General features: G+C 46.6%; 1 protein-coding gene across 1 annotated transcript in view; it reads right to left on the reverse strand.

Annotated features, from left to right (window-relative positions):
- Window positions 1–12575: 12575 nt before the first annotated feature.
- LOC142570844 (lachesin-like) overlaps window positions 12576–23800 on the reverse strand; it is a 103405-nt gene continuing 92180 nt past the window's right edge. Inside the window, exons 10-11 of the mRNA XM_075679158.1 lie at window positions 14389–14510; window positions 12576–13002 (exon numbers count right to left, since the gene is read on the reverse strand). Coding sequence (XP_075535273.1) covers window positions 14425–14510 — 86 coding nt within the window. The 3' untranslated portion in view covers window positions 12576–13002; window positions 14389–14424. The remainder of the gene's footprint in view (window positions 13003–14388; window positions 14511–23800) is intronic.

Here is a 23800-nt window from a genome sequence, read left to right on the forward strand (position 1 = left end):
CGTACATGTGTATAATGTTGCAAATGTCGATAGAATAAACATAGCGTTATTACACGTTTGTTGCTTCCCGAATTACTTCAAGTCCCAAGTCACGTTAATCAATACTGATAAGAGAAAATGACGGACTGAACTTGAGATGATCAAAGCAATAAGCTTCCCCACTCACGAAATGCACGCTTAAGTGTGGAAGTCCCTGTTGCTTTCACTTTCTTCTCCTCTCTCGTTCCGCAAGTAGCATTCCAACAACGTAACTTTGGTTGTCTGGCGGACCACAGGGACAGATACTCTAACTGTCAAGAGTATGTTGTCTAATCGGCGCCTGATTAAGGCTGACATTAAACCAAACCTGTCGGGCTTCCTAGACATACACCATTGGTCAACATTCAGGTCAATGAGGAGGTTTTTAATTTTCCCAGTTCAAGACAGCTTTGAAACCCGAAGATGCAGTAGAAGGAGCACCAGGTGTCTTAAAGTCAACTTTCATTGCAGGTTTAATAAGCTGACCACCTTCACAAAGCTTGTGTCGCGCCATGGTCGTTCTATAGTATGTCCTCTGTGGGGCTTAACTAAATTCCCGCTCGTAAGCCTATCTTTTTTTTTTCTGCAGCAAGGCTGAGAGCACACGAGCAGTACGGCGGGATGCACGCCGCTTGACCGCATGCAACGTGCACTCTTGGCAATTTGATGAACCCGGGAAAGCGTCCTTCAATTAACAACGATGAAACCATATTTAAGAACGCTTCGTGGTGCCTTTGGCATGTCACTCTCCATTTGGGGATCGAAGGCTGTGGGGCAAACAAATTCGATTGCGGAGCTGCTACGCATTCGTATAGGTAATCACATGACTTTGTTCTTCATACACTGCGTGTTGACCTGCCATTTGTCTGCGGAAGTGCCTCAATCATGCATACTTCAGTCAGAAACGTGCAATAAAAAGAAGAAGAAGAAGGACAGTTAGGCACCCATATTCTTTCACTTGCTTGCGGCTTTCCCGTGCGCATTGCAACGATACGTTAGTGAAAACTCCATCCAAACCACTCGGTTTCCATCTTGCATGGTAAGCGTTCATCGTACAGGTGAGTGCCTCTTTTTGATCGCCGCTTGAGCTAACCCGTTTTTTTCTTTTTTGTGATCGTTCGCATTAATCTTATAACAAATCCTCAGAATGCGATCGTGAAGTTCTTTTTTAGGAGTAATTATTGAAAGCAATATGACATGCACTAGCCAACTAACAATTATTTCTTATGGTACGGATAGACTATGCCTAGAGAATGAATGTGTTGCTGTATGTTCCCCTCGCTTCAAATTGCTTTGCGTGCTTTGTTGACCCTGAAAAAAAACCGGCAGACTTCAGTGGCCTCTTGTGCAGAGTCTTTTATTACCGGTGTGTGAAATGCACCCAATGATATGTGTCACTATTGCTTCTCTTTCCAGTAGGCGTTGCTAAACACTTATGGAAAGAAAAACAGAATAATTTACAACATTTATTAGGGATGGAAACATCGTGACTTGCATGCAGATTACATAAATCTGCGTAATTCACTCAGTAAGCGAAAGGAGGCCAAGCCGGATTCACTCGAAATCAAAATAAAATTTGTCCACGATATTCATTATTCTGAAACAGACATAAACCGCGAACAATATATCCAGGAACCACCCTATAATGTATATCAAGGCGACTATACCACTGTTTGAAGGTCAGGGAATTTTCTTGTAGGGTTGGCGTCTTGGGTTATTCCATTTTTGTTAGAACTGTTCCAGATTGGAATAGTTTGCCATCGAGAATTGTATATACAAACATCAAATGATGCCTTTTTCCACGCATTGAAATAACTAATCATGTACCTAGTTAAGCCTGTAACCTCCCTGCTGTAATGCCCTACAGTGCTCTTTTGCCCTACAATGCCCTATTTTTATTTATTAGTTACCTGCATCGGTGTGATGCAGGTAACTAATAAATAAAGATTAAATAACGAATAATAGCAGTAATGAGTAGCAGCGCTCATACTCGGACTCATAGTAAAAAATAAGAAAGAAAGAAAGAAAGAGAGGATGCAGTTTCGCCCGAAAGACGAAGCAGTATTAGGAATAGCAAAGTATAAGACAATTACACGAAGGAAGATTACACCGCCGAGATACTCTCATCTCTTGGTTTGCGAGGATCCGAAATTGAACTGTCTCCTACTATGAGGCCTTATATGTACTCATATAAGAACGTCACTTCAGTGAAAATCTTTCTAGGTCACACGAAGTTTCTTCAAGTGCAACTGTTATTAAATGTAATATATATATGGGTGGATTCGGCGGAAAGCTGGTCCCACCCCTCCCCCCACCCCCCGTAAAAATGAAAGCTATCCACCTATGCCCTAAGGCACATCAAATTGAAAAGAATTAGCTGCAGTTCGAAGTGGCATCGGTGCATCGCAATTCGGCAAACGCCGTCCAAACAACGAGGAGACAAGTTTTAAGACATTGAAATTACTTTTTTATAACGACAGTTTTTACTACTACGTTCATAAAATTTGAAATGACTTATTATAAAAACAGCTTTCACTATGATTTCTTTGTAAAAAGAAGTCACTTTCTCCTAACAGAAATTTTGGTGGAAAGCAAATAGTCACTTCAACTTAAAAAGAAGCACATTAAAACAGAATGCAACTAGACACTAGCATTGCTTCCTTAAAGTGGGTTTTCATGACTACGGACAAAATTCCAAAATTATATATATATATATATATATATATATATATATATATATATATATATATATATATATATATATATATATATATATATATATATATATATATATATATATATATATATATATAAAGAAAGTTGCGCTACCTCATGTGAGGTGTAAAAGAGCAGTTGTTCGCGGGACTTGTGCGGAATCCACCAGTCACCGTTGCTGACTTTATCAAAGAGGCTACGGCTATTGAGCGGGCCCTCCAAAAGAGGTGCAGACTGTGCGATCGACTGTCCACCAGCACCACAATCAATGCCGCCGCAGTGACTGGTGAGTATCAGAAGCCCTTGCGGGAATTGATCAGAGAAATTGTCATAGAAAAAATTCAAAAGATTCTGACACCGACAGGGGATAGACCCGAAGCGTCAATAGCCGGAGTGGTGCGTGACGAAATCAGGGAGGCGTTACCGGCAGCCGATCTTCAAGATCACCAGCGTCCCATGACCTACGCAGCCGCTGTCCGATGTCCACCACCCTTTACAACCACACCGCCGTACCACCAGCCTCCGACAGTCGCTCCTTGGTCGCCGCCGCAAGAGGAGGCTTCGAGGCACGCACCCGTTACGCAGCTACCGTCATACCACCAGCCACCGTTCACAGCGCCTTGGTCAAGGCCGCAAAACGACACTACGGGACGGCCGCAATTTCGGAGAACCGACGCATGGCGCACCGTTGATAGGCGCCCACTCTGTTTTCACTGCGGAGGCGCCGGCCACATTTCGCGTCATTGCTGGCATCGCGACACATCATTTCGACCTTTTCGTCCGTGGTCCTATGGTCGACGTGCGAATGACGACTCTATGCTACACCGCGACGAAACTGCTATTCAGGGACCTCCAATAGCGCACCCGAATGACGAATCTGTGCCGCATGTTCAGTCCGATTTCGGCCGTCGGTCGCGCTCTCTAACCCCTCCACGTCGGATGCCTTCCCGTACTGGACGTACTTTTGCTGACCTCCGAGGACGAAGGTAGCCCAGCCCATGCCGGGGAAACTGAAGGCGGCGACCTCTGGGGGTAAGGTTGCAGGCCCCACCGCAAGACAATAAAGAGCCCCCGACACTCTCGCCGCAGAACGACGTGAAGCCGATAAAACCCGCCATCGAAGAAACTGTGAGCGCCGACATTGATGTTTTGGTGGATGGACAGCCGGTGACAGCGTTAGTCGACACTGGTGCCGACTTCTCTATAATGAGTCAGGAACTCGTCCTCCGCCTGAAGAAAGTAAAGACGCTATGGCCGGGACCCGACATAAGGACGGCAGGTGGGCAATTACTGATGCCTATTGGAAGATGTACTGCTAGAATTAGAATCCGGGATTCTTCTTTCGTGATCACTTTCATCGTTCTTCTTGTGTGCTGTAAATATTTTATAATTGGAATGGATTTTCTGAAAGAATATGGCGCCGTAATTAACATTCCGGACCGCATGGTGACGTTTTATAACAGCCTTGGTTTAGTCCATTGCTTATCGCCGCAACGCAACTATTTTCGTCTAGCAGAAGACGACGTCGTCATCCCACCTCGATCATGTACCGTTGTTTCGGTAGCATGTGACGCACCGTTTCATTGCGAGGGAGTTGCCGACCAAATAACCACATTGTTGCTTACTCACGGTATCTCGGTTGCACGAAAAATCGTAAATGTCACCGACGGGCGCACTAACTTGTTACTAACCAATTTTAGCGCAGAGCGACGGTACCTTCCAAAGGGCAGGGCTGTGGCTTATTTTGATGGTGTTGCGGATGTTCGCGGCTGCTGTTCGCTACTCGAAGAAGCACCTACGCAAGACCCAGCTTCTGCACTTGACATCAGCACTGCTTTGTCGCAGCACGAACGAGAGCGGCTTCTCACGCTATTGTCGAAGTTCAACGACTGCTTTGCGTCGACGTCCAGCGTCGGACGGACGCCTCTAACGAAACGTCGAATAATTACAGAGGATACGGCAAGACCAATTCACCAAAATCCTTATCGTGTGGCTCCCAGAGAACGTGAAGCCATACAACAACAAGTGACAAAAATGCTGAAAGAAGAGATTCAACCATCCGCGAGTCCCTGGGCATCTCTTGTCGTTCTAGTTAAGAAAAAAGACGGCAGCTTGCGTTTCTGCGTGGACTACCGAAAATTAAATCAAGTGACAAAGAAAGACGTGTACCCGCTTCCCGTATAGATGATTCACTTGACAGGCTTCGTCACGCGCGTTACTTCTCTTCAATGGACTTAAAAAGCGGATATTGGCAAATCGAGGTAGATCCGAGAGACCGTAAAAAAACTGCTTTTGTGACGCCGGACGGCCTATACGAATTTAAAGTCTTGCCTTTCGGCTTGTGCTCTGCCCCTGCTACATTCCAACGCCTCATGAATACTGTGCTTTCGGGTCTGAAGTGGGAAACCTGCTTAGTGTACCTGGACGACGTCATCGTGTTCTCCGCAACTTTTGAAGAACACCTCGAACGGCTTGAAGCGGTTCTGCAGTCCATCCGGTCAGCCGGCCTCACCCTGATGCCGGAGAAGTGCCACTTTGGCTTCGGGGAACTACGGTTTCTCGGTCACGTCGTCAGCCACGCAGGTGTTCGCCCAGATCCTGAGAAAATTACTGCCGTAGCACAGCTTCCCGCACCATCCGATAAAAAGGCTGTCAGGCGCTTCCTGGGCCTATGTGCCTATTACCAGTGGTTTATTGCGGACTTTGCTCGCATTGCGTCGCCGTTAACTCGCCTGACGAGAGACGACGTTGCTTTTGTATGGGACGACGAAGAGCAAGGTGCATTCAATGACTTGCGGGAACGTCTCCAGACACCTCCAGTGCTTGCTCACTTTGATGAGACCGCTCCTACATTGCTCCACACTGATGCCAGCAATGTTGGCTTGGGAGCTGTTCTTGGGCAGCGGCAGGAGGGCACAGAAAGAGTACTTGCCTATGCAAGCAGAACACTCTCACGCACAGAGGCGAATTACTCTACAACTGAGAAGGAATGCCTCGCCGTAGTATGGCCGGTTATGAAAGTTCGCCCATATTTGTATGGCCGCCACTTCACAGTTATCAGCGACCACCATTCACTGTGTTGGTTGACAAACCTTAAAGACCCTTCGGGACGACTGGCGCGTTGGAGCCTGCGGCTGCAAGAGTTTGACATGACTGTCAAGTACAAGTCGGGGAAACGCCATACGGATGCTGACTGCCTGTCTCGATCGCCGATAGAGTCGGCTGCTCCACCCGAAGAAGGCTCGGCATTTCTTCGTGTTCTGGACACATCCACCATCGCTCAACAACAACGGGACGACACTGAGTTGCTTCAACTCATCAATTACTTAGAGGGCAGATCTGCGAAGCCGCCTAGAGTTTTCGCAAGAGGCCTGTTGTCGTTTTGTTTCCGGGCCAAAGTCCTCTACAAAAGAAACTTTTCTTCGACCGGGTCCCCCTATCTGCTTGTCATTCCTGCAGCTCTTCGAACGGAAGTACTTCAAGCCTGTCACAACGAGGTGACTTCTGGTCACATAGGCTACACGAGAAAGTTGACCAGAGTGCAGCAGAGGTACTACTGGCCGGGACTTGATACCACTGTGAAACATCACGTCCGCACTTGCCTCGACTGCCAGAGGCGCAAGTAACCTCCGTCGAAACAAGCCGGTCTCCTGCAACCCGTCCAGATTCCTCGAAGACCATTTGACCAAATGTGAATGGATATATTGCGTCCGCTTCCTACTTCTACGGCAGGGAATCGCTTTGTTATCGTAGCAACCGACTATCTCACACGTTACGCTGAAACAAAGGCAATCCAGAGAAGAACAGCGGCCGAGGTGGCGCGCTTTTTCATTGAGCACATTGTGTTGCGACCTGGCGCACCAACCGTCGTAATAACAGATCGAGGAACCGCATTCACGGCTGCGCTTTTAGAACACGTCTTGCTGCTAAGTGGAACGGCGCTTCGGAAATCAACCACCTACCATCCACAAACCAACGCATTAACAGAACGCCTAAACAAAACAATTGAAGACGTGCTCTCCATGTACGTGGATGTTGAACATAATAACTGGGACGACATCCTATGCCGTATATCACCTTTGCATACAACACGGCGAAACAAGAGACGACGCGCATGACTCCGTTCACCATTGTTCATGGGCGGGATGTACAAACGATGTTGGATGCGATGCTGCCACATGACTTTGACGACACTGATACGGACGCCGCTGTGTTTACGCAACGCGCAGAAGAGGCTCGGGAACTCGCGCGCTTGCGGATCTGCCAGCAGCAAGACTACAACGCAGGGCGCTATGATCTTCACCGTCGAATAGTAATCTATGACGTCGGCGACAGAGTGTGGCTTTGGACACCCATACGGAAACGAGGCCTCTCCGAGAAGCTGTTAAGGCGATACTTCGGACCATATCGAGTATTGCGCCGACTCATTGACGTCACGTACGAGGTCGTCCCCGATAGTCCCAATTGTTCGCGGCGCCGCACACCCCATCCTGAACCTGTGCACGTTGTCCGCATGAAGCCGTATGTGAGCGAATAACACTGCGAGAGACCCGTACTTCCGCAAGTGACACTTCTGCTCTAGCATCGGGACGATGCTCTTTTAGGGCGGGACCAATGACGCCTCTATTCTTCTATGCAGACGACAACGAAGATAGGTACATTAACGGACTTCATCTAGTGGGTCAGTGGGATTCGTTGAGGACGAAGAAGACGTGTCTCTGGCCTGTTTTGTATTTGAACTAGTTGTCCTGTGGTTCTTGAACGTCTCCCTGTTGCTGTCCGCGTTGTACTGTAACAATATATATATATATATATATATATATATATATATATATATATATATATATATATATATATATATATATATATATATATACTTGGTAATTACTGCTCTCTACTTCCTCCCCCTCATGTTATAGCCCTATAATAGCTTCAAAATTTAAATAAATAAAATAAATAAATAAATAATTAAATCTTGTGAGCAGTCATAAAAATTCAATATGATAAAGAAGGAGCTCGAGGAATATTTTATCACAAGGAGGTGTAGAAGGAGCTAGAAGGAATAAACTGATCATCTTTTTTTACTAAAAGAACGTGGGGTGATAAACGCTGTTTTTCAAAACTCCGACTTCCTAGTCACCCGCCGCGCCGTTCTCACCATCTTCTGTATAGATGACATGCTCATTTCTGACACAGGGTTTCATTTTCATTTTGTTTATTTCATTCATTTCTCATTGTTACACGAATCGTACGAAAAAAATGTTGGACCCATAGCCAAAGGCTAGTGCGGACCCATAGTCAATATGCATACATCAGCAGCTACAAAATTTTAGTACGTATCTTCCTCTCAGTGGTAAAATTTAAAATAATTAGGATATCAAAAACACATGCAGCTAACAAAATATACAGTAGACTGTAAAAAATGATTCAAATAATTTTAGATTGGTACAGCTTTTTGACAGCGATTGCAAATTTGTTAGCCATTTTTACTTCATGAGGTATTGAATGTCATATTTTAGCACTATGAAACTCAGTCATTCGTTGACCATACGTGTTACGAGAGATAGGTAAGGTAAAATTTACATTTGTTGCATTCCTTGTATTACGAATAGGTATAATGACCAAGTCTGGCAGAAATGTTGTGATTTCCGCGTATGATGTTGTTTATCAGAATCGAAACTTTCATTTTGGATGCCAGGGGAAATGGTACTATACCGAGACGGCTGAATAGCATGGCGTTATTATCATGTGGGCTTGTGTATGTTATAATACCGAATGAGTGGATCTATGTAGGTTTTACATCTGCCAGCCCATGATTCGTTAGCAGTATACGATGTGGCAATGGAAGAGATAAAAGTAGATAATCTTAAATATGTTAAGATTAAAGTATGCTCTACATAGAATTAGTACATAGCAAGCAGAGACTAATTTCGAGCACATGCTGGATACATGTGGTCTCCAGTTTAAGTTTCGATCTAATTACACTCTTAAGTATTTTATGGTGTCTAATTGTTCAATAGTACCACCTTCGACATAAATTTCTATACTTGTCGGGTCACGTTGAGAATATCGGGTCAACATTCGGAAAAACCAAGCCGAAATTATTTTTGTCGATTGTGCTTCAAGGTCTCCGACGACCAGTTTTTTTAACAACCTTGGGCTGAATTCGTAAAGCTTTTTGTTCGTAAGTCTTCAGTTCCATTGGCTGGTCGCCTTCGCTATTTTCACCCGGTCCGCCATCACGATCGGCTGAAGATGTCTCTAACGAACAATTCTGTCGTCAGAACTTTTTGTGAATATAGGTCCCCGTCATTAACCGAGAAGACGCGGCTGCAGTGTCCAAAGCCTCTGGCATAGCGGGGTCAGCGTTAGTGCCTCGCTGCTCTGAAACAGCTCCGGCCGTGTGGGTCAAGTTGACGACCCTTCTCCGGCAGGTAACACTCAATATAGAAGTGGGTTTTGGCATCCAGTAGTTTCCTTAGATGCATGTAGAAATGCAAGATGAACTGAAAGGTAAGAGAGAGAGAGAGAGAGAGAGAGAGCGATGATGGGGGTGAACCACCAGGAAAAAAAAAAAACGCGCCCTCTCTATCACTCAGAGATGGCTGAATTGAAAGGTCTACGAACGGCAGACGCCGTGAATTCAGTCCCCGGGATGTTCTAAAGCGATGGTCGTCGATCAAAATCGTTTATTTTGCCCTGCCTCTCCTTTCTTCACCTTATTTTCCGTCTTGTGCGGCCACCGCACAAGACGGTGCGATGAATAGGGAATCGGGTGGAAACTGATTGAAGATTGGCCCGCCATTCATCCGGAGAAAATTCGTTTCTGGAAATAGAACACCTTCGACTTGGATGAATTTGTTTACTTCTCTCCGGTTGATGGAGGACGCGAGCAGTGGACTCGCTGCGTTCTCCTTCCCCCCCCCCCCTCCTTCCTTCTTCTGGCTTCTTTTTAATCACTTTCACCTTTTCCCTTTCGTCTTCTTATACTGGCGTGTGCTTTATTCCACTCATGTGTTTGTTTTTCTTTCTTGCCTGGCTTTTTCATTGAGTGTTACTCTCAAACGTTGCAGTCAAGCCCCTGTTGATATAACAAAATGCTGAGAAATGCTCAAGTGTAAAGTATGGCGAGACGGTTAATTTGCTTCTCTTTACAGAAGAAAAACGTCTCATGCTGGCCTTACCGCTGTGCCTTAGCAACAGAGCAGATGGTGAAATCTAGATGTAACGTCATCTCGCCCCAACGTACACCCATAAAACATTCGACGAATGTCTTTCATGCTGTTTCAAAGATTTCCCTAAAAGCTTTTGCGATAAAAACTACTTTTTGTAGCTTTTTGTCTCTAGTACATTTCTTAATTGACTGGGATGATTAGAGCATTCGCTCATTCAATATTGAAATTGGTGGACCTTTCGCGCGGTAACAGTTCACCGAGTACTGATTCTGATGACACATTCGACAAATTTTTCAACCAATTCGGTCATTTCATTGTACCGCTCAGTATTTTCATCTTAATCTCATTAGTTTTGGCCCACGGCGTGCTGCTAAAGTGATTAAACTTGAGACGCGAAGTCTTGTGACATTTTTATATGCTTTGCATATACGGCTGACAAATTAAAGCCAACGCGCAATCTGAAGCAACGACAAAGTCTAAGAAGATTTGAACACCTTTATTTATATTTTGCACATTGCACATGCCGCCACTGCGTTCACAGCAGCGGAACACGACAAGTCACTGATGGAGAACTTTGTAATGATCGATGATGTATGTATGTACACATGATGGTGTGACAGAGTATTAACAGATGGTCTACCTGAGAGAGGAACTAAGAGAGTGGTGTAGCCACCTTACATTTCTGTACATGGGCGCTGGAGCTGTAATTAATACCTTAACTTTTCGTGTGCTGCAATGGAAGAGCATGCAGCGGTTACGAGAGCATACAGCAAACTTGTGCTGAAAGTTCCTTTTTAGAGTAATCACAAAAATAGATTGCTAACATTTAGCTTAGAATTGTCAAGCAACACGTCAGCCGCGTCGCCTTAAGGCTTTCAATAAACCTAGGCATAACGCGCATTTCTGGAAAGTATGCTCAAAGGGCGAATAAAACGGCGTCTCTAGACGTGACCTTCCACTTAGCTTGTCATGCTTCTCTCCCGCCTGATAAACGAGTTTCTGACTCTCTGGGATGGAAGTCTTCACAGGACAAGAACAAAAGAAAAGTGAGTGGATATAATTAGGATCGTTCTACTTTAGGAGCCAGACAATGACAGTCTATAGGTTTCGTGAAGCTTGATACGTCGTTTCTTTCGAGTTCAGGAAAGCAAGGGAAAGTAATGCTTGGTTTGCCTTTGGGAAATTATGCGCCCGGGTTCATTAAGTCCTTTTGGTCGCCTGAAGATTTACGCGACAGTATGGAGGCCGTCTCGAAGGGGACCTTCGCGGCGTCTGCGGCAGATGTTCCGTCCTACACTTCTGACAGATATTACATACGAATGGGAACTGAATTCCGAAAAAAAAAAGGGCGCGACCCATCACTCCTCCATACTGCCGGTTCTCAGAGCATCGTGGTCCATCACGCTCCAGCTAAGGGTCGGAGAGGGCGCCGCACCTTTCTCGGGGATGCCACGAGTTATAGAGTTAACAGCGTTATTACAAAAACCAGATCTGATCTTATCACTGTCTGTGTCGGATGCCAAGAGAACGATGTGCGCCACATTGAACGTCATTCTGCTACAACCCAAAAGAATGATTTTCGCTAGATGATGTTTCGGGGAATGAGCACGAAGAAGCGAGAAAAGCTACGCTGGCACGTAAGCTAATGCATAACGAAAGCCGATCTACAAAGTACAGATCCTTGAGTGTATGACAGCTTACGTCCCCTGCGGAGATGGTGTAGCTGCTATCATTGGGAACACGACGCCGATAGCTATTCTCACATGTTCGTGCGTCTGCGCAATTCGGGCAGTTTTGCCTTTGTCGAAATTTATGTTGATTTTTTTTTCGTCGTTCGTGCACACGACTTTGCTTCCTTCCATTTGGCTGATTGGGAAACATGCACGTAAGCTACGGCTCCGTCAGTAAGCAGACGGCATGCAGAGCAGATAACAGCGAGGCAGAAAGTTCAAGAGGCCGAAGACATTGAATTGTAAACACTTACGTATGCTTCTATATACAGGCTGCTTCAGCTAACCATAACCATAGTTTAAAAATATGCCACTCTAAGACGACGCCAACAAATGCATGTTGCTCAATTTTGTATGTAGTGTGCCACGCTACTTTTGTATTCTGCCTAATTAAATAATTAGTCAAGATTAATGACCAACTTCCGACGCAACGAAACTAGGAAAAAAATTCCAACTAGAAAGTTGCAGAGCGGTTTACAAAACGTCCGAGTGAACAGTTTCTGTCTTTCTATCTATTAAGTATTAGTGTTTTTCCGCTTGCTGCAGATGCCCGCGATAAAAAAAAAATAATACCACGTGACATGCGCGCTTACGCTTCGTGATGTGCTTCCCTCACGGCGGTTAATGATAACAATAAGCAGGTGCAGCGGCAGCACACCTGGCTAAATGCTGTGTTGGTTTGTACGCGGAGCGTTTGGGAGCGCTGAAATCACGGCGCGCAAGTGGACATGGCACGTGGTATTGTTTTTTTTTTGTTTTGTATTTCGCGGGCATCTGCAGCAAGCGGCAAAACACTAATTCCTAATATATAGAAATTTGAAAACTGTTTAATCGGACGTTCTGCAAACCGCTCTGTAACATTATAATTAGAATTTTTTTCCTAGCTTCGTTGCTTCAGAAGTTAGACAATTAGTCAACCAATTAAACAAAACCCAAAACTACCGGGACACACTAAATACACAAGTGAGCAACATGCAAGTTTGGCCGCGTCGTCTTAGAGTGCATCGGCATATTTTTAAACTCTAGCTCAAGTTAGCTGAAACACTCCGCACACATGCACTCCAGCCGTGTGAACAACACACGGGGTAACAGTACAACAATGCCACTTATTTACTCTACTGTACAGACAAACTTTGACTTGTTTCGGCAAGCTACTGAGCCTGTTGATGGAGGATCTGGGACGTGTCGGTTTCGGGCGCCGCGTACGAGTGCTGGCCCGATGACGTGCCAAGTCAGCTAGGAGACCGTGAGGTGGCAGGCATCGTTGACGTTGCAGGAGAGATGCCACTTTTGCTCGCATTGCCTCGCTTCACTTGCGCACGTCTTCAATGAGAAGATGATGGAAGGCTCTCGATCACCATGACCTTAAGAAGAGAGAGCGAGGAGAAAGAGGGAGGGCCGGGATGGTAACCACAAAAGAGTTTGACTGGGTAACCTACCTTGGTGGGGGGAATGAATTTGGATAATGCAAATAAGAATGAGAGAGACATATATAGAGAGGAAAGAAATACTTTGTGAATTGGGCCCGAGATCTGCAGGAGGAATATAGACACATGAGATACGTGGACACATGAGATAACGTGATCTCTCAACTGATGCCAGATTACAACTTCATAAGCTTCTGGTGGTGATATCACCATAACTCTTCGCACACACAGATGCGAAGTTTGTGTCGAATACTTATGGGACGAGCGATTCGGGATAAAGCCGCATATTTCCGCAGCCTTAGCCTGAATCCTGGTTTTTAACAACAGTGTCGCACGGTTTTACTGGCTGCGTTCGGAAAGCGGTAGGAAATTCAATGCTTTGACAGATCCCGTTGCTCGTAAAATTTTGACGAGGCGTGTGAATGTAGGAATAGGCGACCAGATTACACGGGCCTCGACGTTTCCTCTGGTGTACATTGTGGTATGCTTAATCTGACTAGTGCCGGGATAATGTAGCAATCATACAGCAGTGATTTTGCTTTTCGTGCTCCGTCACTCGACCCAGCAGCGTTCGACTTGCGTAATCACCAAACTCAGCGTCTCCGATTATTTCAGCTTAAATTGTGCCACAAAATACATTCTCCAATCGCCACTGGAACATAAATGCATCTTTGGTTTTTTTGCGGCAGCTGAGAAAAAGAAAGCTTGCTGGTGGATTTTGGCAAACACCGTCAGCTCTAGTTGAACGTGACTGTGTTCTTAGAACATGCGCCTCACAGTTTAGGCCTTTGTGAATTAATAAATGTTACTGAAAGAGTGAGTTAACTTCTTATGAAAATCAAAAGCATTACGTCCACTGCGGAGGATAACTTGGCAAAAAAAAAAATACCTCTCGCTTCTGCCGTCCTATTCTCAGAAATCATCAGCCTATCGCAGAAAACCATCCATGCATGTTTGCAGCCACAGAATACTTAAAATAAAGCGTACCATCTGTTAACAGCCAGACTCGACAACGTCGAGGAAACCTGCTAAGTACAGCATCAAAGCTGCAATAAACAGTACAATACGTTTTATTGACAACAAACACTTCCGGCTTTAGGAAACAGCTGAAGATGGCGTTCGCTTTTGCAATCCCTTAGTCTGCCAGCATATGTGCACAACTCTGCTGTTCCAACTGTGGTTAACTTCATAGCACACGGGAAGGGGATGAAGAGGAAAAGGAGGATATAGCCTTGAGCAAGCTGCCGGCAAATAATACAAACTTAGATGTTTTTGCAGATAAGACAACTGCCATGGAAAGGGAGATAAATGTGAGGGGCTCACATTCTTGTGACTCCTCTCCGCACGGAGTGCACGTTATCACGTAAGCAGACGAGCCGTGACCGCCAGGCATATTGATATCAAGGCGACTTTGCTTCCAGGGCATCCCGAACCATCGGTTGGCTCTGCATGTATTTTGGGAAACGACAGGGGAAGAGATAATGGATGAGCCTCGCAGTATTCGTATTCAGGCTGCCTGACACCAGAGCCCGCAACAATGCTCTACTGCTCGAAGTTTAACATCCCAGTCGCATCACAACGGCCGCATCACGGTGAGTAGATAGACTGCTATCGCAGAAATAATTATTTCTTGAACGGAAAAGCGAAAGGAAAACTGTCCAAAAAGGCGAAAATCTACAGCTACTTAATTATACAGTTCAAACGTGTGAATGCATATACCAGCCTCCTGATCAATTTTTTTGGGACCCCTTACTGGAAGGAAAACTAAAGAAGCAGGGCAGTCCAAATGTTTTTATGCGCAAGCTTTTTCGTAAGCTCCGCCGACGAATTTCGGGGAAGAACGAAGGCAAACACATTAAAAAGAATGACAATAATAATGAACTTAATGAGAGCAGCATTCCGGGCAAGTTGGTAATCCATTACTCAAATGTGTGTCGTACTCTCTTACGTCCGTGTCGTTTCTTGTTGCGCAATATCATTTGAACAATAAAAAAAATTACAATGGCACTGGGTGCTTAGATGTCAGAGTGTAACGTTTCAGGAGAACACCCGGGCTATGAAATGCGCTGTATCGGACATTAACCGTAAGACGAGTTAAATACATGAGACTTAATGATCCCGCACCCAGTAGAATGCAGCTGCCGTTGCCCTGGAAACGAACCGACCACCTCGTATTTAACAGCAAAACGCTGCTGGCACGAGCCACTCAGTCACCGCAGTGGGTGCGAAGGAAAAACAAAGAACAAGATTTTGCGCAAATAACGAAGTGCTAGCGAATTTTCACGTAGCTGAGCTAAGGCAACTGAAGATAAATTAGCACGATAGCCCAGATAAAAAAAAAAAAGCAGACAGGAGATTTTCTTCCCCGGTTCAACTTGGTACACGTGATGACATAGATTCTGCAACAAGTTTTGACAATAAGTTGCTAAGAAAATTAACCTTAAAAGAATGATGTGTGTAAGAAAAATGAAAAGGAAAACAGCATGCTAAAGCCATTGGCGCTCTCGGGAGACAGAGGAAGATCGTATTTCGCGAAGAGAAAATTGAAGGACTGATTACACAGAGGGCAGAAAGATGAATCTTAAGTGGAAAGATTTCGAACGCAGAGCATGAGAAAAAAATGAAATGCAATAAGAACCTCGACGAGAGACTGCAAGCGAGCACAATTCAATGGGAGCAATACGCTTCCTTGAGGCACGACGTCCAGATTAATCTACTTTTCATTTTGCTCATGAAATTTCCCCGCGCTTTGTTCTTGCCCAGCAACGCGTTAGCTACGTCGCGAGGACGTTAACTGGATCACCGAGAATTTGAAGAGAGCTTTACAGCGAACCGACTGCTCACTGTTGCGTGAATTGTTGTCGTCGACGGCCATGGCCGAAGCGGAGTGAAATTTCATGCGTGTTTAATGATGCGGCGGTGTTACAATAAGCGATGCCTTCCGCTTTACAGTTACCCTCTCGGTTATTAACTAATACAAAGAGCAGTTGAGTTTGTGATAAATATATTTTTCGCAAGCACAGTAAAGATGTAACAGAGGAAACACGTGTAGATCCCATGCACGGCGGGAATCAGTGTGCGCGAAGCTTTTTATGCTGTTTCCTTTGATAGACGACAATAAGCGGTGATGTTGACAGCGAATGCGTAATGTCTACAGCGTTTAGTCCAATACGAGAGTGATAACTTGATGTTAAGCGTTATCTTGCGTGCACCGCTGCTGTTTGTCTGCGTAGAACAAAGGACACACAGGGATGCGCGTTAGCTTGAGGCATTGTTGTGCGCCATCGTTCATAATCTCTGAGAGGGTTGAATGTTATCATTGCCTCACATGGCACATCACAGCGTGGCAGAAGCGTTAAACTCTATTTGAATTACGGGGCTGTAGGTGCCAAAACTACGATCGGATTATGAGGCCCGCCATAGTGGTGGACTCCGGATTATTTGAACCCCCTGCTGCTCCTTAACGTGCACCTAAATCTAAGTACACTAGCGTTCTTGTATTTCGCTTCTATCGAAATGCGGCTGCCACTGTCGGCATTGAACTCGTGATCTCAAGCAATGCCATAGCCGTCAAGCTACCGTGGCGGGCACAGAAGTGTTGACGTGCGACCGCTTCCGTAGTGTCACCTTGACCCCATGGTGTTTTAATGTGACTTCGCGTGTTCACGCCCTGCATCAGTTCACCGCCTAAAAAAATTGCATAGTGCTTATTTTTCAAAAATAGCAGAAGCGTACCGTACCCCACCTTCACTTTGTCCGCAACCGCGGTTTCCTAGTTTTCTCAAGTCATCTTTGCCCCCTCCCGTCCTCGCCTTCTGTGCGGGAATTGCGAGAGTGGAAAGCCTGTTATTCACACGTTTCGCGACTGCGTCGGTTTTACTCATTATCTGCCTCTTCTCCCCCGCCCTCTCTGCAGTTCTATCTACGTCCCATCTGCACTTGCCCGTCAACAGAGAGGTAAGCGCTGCAGTTTCTGCAGTGCTTTTGAGGGGGGTCGCGGATAATTACAGCTGCCAAGAGGCTAATGTGGCTGCGCCCAGGCAGCTCCAGAGGGCATTGTGCACATGCGATGCGAAGGAAAGGCACTGACAGAGAATTTACGTCGGAATCGCAGTCACGCATTGTAACGTCTATGCTAAATTAAGACAGCAATGTGTTATTCTTCGTGCCAGAGTGACGTATGTCATTAATGTTTCTTAGATAATGATGTGCACTTCAATTCAGCCCTAACCTGCGACATTTTCCTCCTTGTTTTCTTTCTCCATTTTATACTTATATTGTTGTATTTCAGCGGTTTGTATCGTAGTAAGAAAGTGGAACGAATGCTGGTGTAAGAGTTATTATTGCTGTGTGATCGCGCATCTAGCTTCTACCAACTGCATTTGTTTTCTTCGGCTACGTAGGTGCCGTTACAAGTAGGAGCCTTATTGTCAATGATATGTTGTGTCCATGCGCACGTCGGCAGCCCAAACGTGAATAGATTGAACGGAATAACCAAAACTGCGTTTTACGTGTGGTAGAAGAGGCTTCACCTTCCACGCGACGTTCAATGCAACCTCTGTCCCGACGCTTAAGCTCGTTTTTCTTTAGCTATGCAATAAGTGTTGTTTTTCGATGTCGATTTACGTTCTCCAACGATGTTAACTACGTGGTCAAGGTGTCAGAAAGAAACAACAAAGGGCAGGAAGAACTAAATCTTAGCCCACACACACAATCTCCAGCTCTTTCTACTTCACTAACATGAACAACTGAAACAACGCGGCAAGTATGTTTCAGGCCTTTGGGAGCAAGCATGTTGCGTTTTATGTATAATGAAAACCGCACTGTTCACGTAGTGTGAAAGTAAGAGAAGTAACTGGGTCGAGTTAATAAATCTTCAAATAAACTAATCAGCATCAAGTCACAAACGAGCCAGAATAAGGATACAGCAAGCGATGTCTTGCGTCCATACTTTACTTTGAGGGAAAAAAAGAGATAGCCAAAGCATTATCCAGGAAATTGCATGCACAGCGCGGCGACAAGCAAATGAAATCTGCCAATGAATGAATAAATAAATGTACCACTGTAGTGTGGTGCTGTTTCATTTTCCCGTATTCTGAAGGTTCTATTTATTTTGTCGAGACAGTAGCAGACATCACGTGCAGCGTCGTATGGAACTGCGCCAACGTGCTCACCAGTAGTCGACGGTGATTTATATTTTACGCGGGCGCTAAGGCATGAAACATAATAAATCGCAGCGAGCTGTATTCGCGAAGCTGTGGAATTTCTGTCGCGGCAAGCGGAATTGCAGGTTATGTTCCCTTACATTCATTCTCTATTTTCCTTTTTCCTAAACTAAACCTAGTCGACACTGCAAGAAATAATTTACGCAGCGCGGTAGTGCAGGCAAACAGCAGAAGCGCACGTGATTCATTCCCGAGAGAGACGTGGATTAAGTGTTCATATAAATGTTCACGTGCCTCACCGATTTTTATTATTCGAAGAGCCGACTTAAGCACACGTTCGAGATTGCATGTACTTAAGTGAATACTGAATTATTGTCGAATTATTTCGACAAGACGTGGCTGACTTAGGCGGAAGTTTGATGTCTTGTGATGGGTAAATACAGTCAGAAAACTAATGAAGTAAAATTTGCTAATTAGGCTTTAGTAACACATAGTCGTTTGACCTTAAAAGTGGAGAGACGCCTTATTCAAGGCACTTCCATTTATTAGGCGACTTCGTAACAAAAATGCTTAATACACACGCATGTACGCTATTCTAGTATCCAGACGCCTGCATAGCTTTCTCGTGAGCACGCCCGTGTAAATTAAGCACATATTCGAGACAGAAATGTCGAAAGAATCACGAACCTCAGAATATTTAGTAAACGAACATGGCTCAAAAATTCGCCGACTGAAATTTTGCGTTCCAGAATTCAAAATGGGAAGAAGTTTATTGATAGTCCTGCAGAGCTTTCACCGAAGGGTCCTCAAGTCTCCCACGTGGGGACGTTGAGGTGTTGCCTCGCCGCCGCCTCGCGGGCCTGCTGGACGGCCCAGAGATGGTCGCCAAAACTGGGGCTGCGCAAAGCAGCAGCCCACCGTAGTGGAAGGGTTCCGGAGTTAGCACCACGCGGGTTTTCGTTACAGTCCCAAAGGACGCGAGTTAAAGGGGCTATGTCAGTGTGGCAGACCTCACATATATTTGTCGGGTATGCACAGGGGTAGTCAGTGGTACTGTGCTAGGTTAGGGTACGTGAGCGTCCGCAGTTGTCTGGGGGCCGCCGCCTGCGCAGTGTCCAGCTTGTCCCTAGGCGGAGGGAAGGTTCGACGAGCCAGGCAGAGGGCCTCGGCAATTTCGTTGTAGCTCGCCAAGCAGTCTTTGGTGCTGTCCCACGGACGACGCTCGCCGGCGCGGTTCGCGAGCTCGCGCGCCTTGACGTGTGCCGTCTCGTTTCGGTTGCGATGTGTTTTCGATAATTCTCCCACGTGCGCCAGGAACCACTGGATTCTGGCTTGAATTTCTACCTCTCGCTGCACTTGGAGATTACTCAGGGCTCGGGCCGCGAGATCCATCCTTTGGCGATGTCTTTGATCACTTGTCTCGGGTAGCAGAGAACCGTCGTGCACGTCAGATCCGTGAGGGCGACTACACCCGCCGCTTCCTCCGCTTCTTCTGCGAGCTCGCACGCTACGCTTGCCGATATGCGCGTTTCGCCTCTCGAATCGATGACCGCAACCGCGAATCTCGAGCGTTCTGCGTATTTCATGGCGTCAACGAACCGTGTCCCCGTTTCGTCTCCATGGGTGTGAAGGAGAGCTATAGGCTTGGCCCCTATTCGCCCCAGTTGTGTTCCGGACTGACGTTCCTTGGAATCGGGTTGACTCTTAGTGTTTGCCAGATCGCGTCCGGAACGGCGACTTTCTGGCCCTGTTGTGTGTGGAAACGGATGCCGAGACTTTCCATGATCTGGCGTCCCACTCTGGTGCCCACTAATTTTTTTTTGTTGTGAAGTGTGCTGCACCTCGGCTATCTCGCTCAGCGTGTTGTCAAGCCCGAGCTGGAGCAAGCGGTGCGTGCTTGTGGACTCGGGTAGACCCAGTGCTATCTTGTACACCCTGCGGATGAGGGCGTTGATCTTGGTTTCTTCTCCCTTGTACCAGATATGGAATGCCGCGACGTACGCAATGTGGCACATGACGAAAGAGTGAATAAGACGTGTGAGACTCACCTTCGTCATTCCGCTTCTTCTGCTAGTGGCCTTCTTGAAGAGTCTCGGGGCGTTAGCCATCTTGTGCTTTAGTAATCGTTTCGCCATCAACGCCGTTGGCCTCGATTATCATGCCGAGGACCCTTATTCTCTGGACTATCGGGATGGTTGCTCCGTTGCTCGTGCGTAGTCTGATCTTTCGATATTCTCGCCTGGTTGTCGCCCCATTCCCACCACCCCTGGATGGTCTGCCCCTTTACGTGGGGCGGTAAAGTATGAATTCCGACTTTTTCGGCGAAAATCGTAACCCCGTACCCAGGAAGTGTTCTTCTATTGTGTCGACTGCTAGTTGCGGTGCCTTTTCGATGTGACTGTCGCTGCCTTCGTGCACGCAGATGGTAATGCCGTCGGTGTATATGGTGTGCCGGACGTCTTCGAGTTCTTGTAGTTTTTCCGTTCGCCCGACCATGACCAGGTTGAAGACCGTGGGCGAGATGACCGAGCCCTGCAGGGGGCCGGTGCTTCCCAGCGTTTGCTCTTCTAGCTGGATGTCCCCTGCCACTAAAGCAGCTCGGCTGGTCCGTCGAGAAATCTTTTACGTAGTTGTACGTGCGTAAAACGAGGTTTTGCTTCAATATCTGGTGTAAGATCGCCGAGTGGCGATTCTGTCGAACGCGCTCTCGAGGTCGAGGGCAAGGATTGCTCTGGTACCTCTCGTCTTGCCATCGAGCACCTGGTGTTTCAGTTGTATCATTGTGTCTTGCGTGGGCAGGCGTGAGCGGAATTCTGTGATGGATGGTGGGCATGCCCCTTTCTGCTCTATGTGGGCTTGCCAGCGGATAAGCAGTGCCTTCTCCATGGTCTTCTCGACGTACGACGTTAGCGATATAGGGCGAAGGTTGTTGAGGCTCGGCGCTTTTCCTGGTTTTGGAATTAGTATCGTTCTCGCAATTTTCCGCTGTTGTGGGAGGCTGCCGCGCTGTCAGCAGTCATTGATGAATGCCGTAAACTGTTCCACGGATTGGTCGGCGAGATATTTCAGGGCGCGATTCCACACCCCGTTGGGGCCCGGCGCCGATCTGCTGTGGAGGTTGTGCAGTGCCGCCGTGGTCTCTTCTGCGCTAACATCCTTATCCAATTTTGCGTACGGATCCCTCTCATACGGGCCGTGTTGGGCGGTCCAAGTGTGTGGCAGGTACTTCGCTCGTAACTGGACGGTGACTGCATCTTCCCCGTGCATAGAAATGAGGGCAAAAATTAAACGATTAAATTCGTAAGTTCCGATCGCGTTGCGTACGTACCAGGTTCACGAGCACCGGTAGACCAACAAGATAGCGTCCCGAAAAGACACGCCGATATCCTGAGCCACTACAGACTTGGTGGAAGGATCTATCCATCCCCGCATCCCCAGTTGACAAGAGAAGAGGCGGTGATCTTCCGAAGACTACAGACCGGCACATTCCCGCACGGCACCCTGCTACACGCCATGTATCCTACGAGCTATACTCACAAATGCGCCTTCTGCTCTACGCCCAATACCCTCTACCACATGGTATGGGAATGTCAACAAAACCCATCGACACCGCCCATCACCGGACCAACCGTCGAGCAGTGGGAGGCACAGCTGACAAGCTCGACCCCTTAAGACCAGCATCGCCTGGTGAGCAGGACCAAGCTATCAGCTCAGGTCCACGGCATCCTGGACTAGGGACGCCGCCCACCTCGGACGATTTTACCGTCGGCTCATTTCAACTAATAAAGTTTATTCCTCCTCCTCCTCTGACGCTAGAATTGTTCGTAAGACAAAAATAGCAGCCGATTCTGTCGGAGAGAGAGAGAGAGAAGTTTAATGATACGAAATGCAGAGAGGTTGGACCGAGGTATATTCCTCTAGCCAGCTACTCGGCGTTGGGGGAAGGGGAGGGTGACGATGACGAGACAATGAGGATGTAAAACATATGGAACCCTCAGTGGTAGCTCAGTGGCTATGGTGTTGGGCTGCTGAGCACGAGGCCGCGGGATCGAATCCCGGTCACGGCGGCCGCATTTCGATGGGGGCGAAATGCGAAAACACCCGTGCACTTAGATTTAGGTGCACGTTAAAGAACCCCAGGTGGTGGAAATCCCGGATTTCTCCACTACGGCGTGCCTCATAATCAGAAAGTGGTTTTGGCGCGTAAAACCCCATTATTTGATTTTTAGAACATATGGCAAGCAATTTGTCATGCTCAAAGCCTACAGTCCGGACCCGTACTTTTTAAAAAAGTTCAGTAACGCCTGGATGACCTTGAAACTCGATTGAGTGTCTGGCCAAGGGCCTAAAATAACGTCCTCCGAAAACGGTGGGCTGTCGAGATGCGTAAGGTCATTGTTCAACTTTTGACCCTCTTCCACGTACTTAGGACAGTCAGAAAGCACATGACCCATATTCTCATTCATATTGCATAACTCACAGTCTGGAGACTCAGTGCGTCGCATGAGGTGCACGTATCCGCGCGTAAACGCTACCCCAAGCCTTAGTCTGTGCAGAAGACTGGCACAGTTACGTTAAATTTTCGGTGGTAGCCTAAACTTCATGGTAGGGTCCAATCTCTGAAATCGTCTGTGGCGATTATCCGGATTGTCTCAGTGATTTTCTGTCGATTTGGGATGACACTGGATAGGAGGCCGTTAGAGTTCGCTCTTGAAAAAGGAATTGCAAGCAGTGACTCTGGTTCTTCGAGTGCTTTCTTCGCTTCTGCATCGGCCAGTTCGTTGCCGTGTATACCAGTGATTGGGAATCCACTGTAACGTGATGTGGTGGTCGTTTTCTTGCGCTAAAGTGTAGAGGTCGGCAGTTTGATGAGCCAACACTCCGTAAGCGCTTTCTTTCAACACCACTCTAAGTAGTTTCAGAACCGATTTAGCGTCACTTAAGACTGTCCATACTTGAGGAGGCTGTCACGAGATATATTGAACGGCCTGTCTGATTGCCTATAGTTCCGTAGATGTTGTAGTCGTCTTGTTACACAGACGAAACCGTCGAATGACTTGATGCGCAGTCACGACGAAAGCCGCACCAGGCGCATACGACGAGACCGATCCGTCTGTATACATGTTCGCCGAGCAGTCATATTCTTTCGACATATATTCAAGTGTTAAATGTCTGAGGCCGACGGTAGGTATTCGCGATTTTTCAGAAATTCCGGGAATAGATAGACGTACCCGTATTGCTGGACACATCATTAGTGAATGTGACAGACCAATGGCAAATTGCACGTGCAAAAGAAAGGCTTCGGGAATTCGGCCCAAGGGCCCGTATTTACGAAGCTTTACGTTCGCAAGTGCTCTTTGCCATTGACCAGTAACCCCTGTTTACAATATTCCCAACGTCAGGATTGGCTGAAATCTTCTCCCTACAAACATGCCTAGCGTCAAAGCGTTTTGTGAATACGGACCCTGACTCTTATTGGCACTGAATATTTGCTTAAAGAAAGAGTAATTTTATTTTTTATGCTCCGCACTGTATGGGTATTTTTTGAACTGCAGCGAAAAGTGGGGCAT

Source organism: Dermacentor variabilis, chromosome 2 (genome assembly GCF_050947875.1).
Source record: "Dermacentor variabilis isolate Ectoservices chromosome 2, ASM5094787v1, whole genome shotgun sequence".
Taxonomy (NCBI): Eukaryota; Metazoa; Arthropoda; class Arachnida; order Ixodida; family Ixodidae; genus Dermacentor; species Dermacentor variabilis.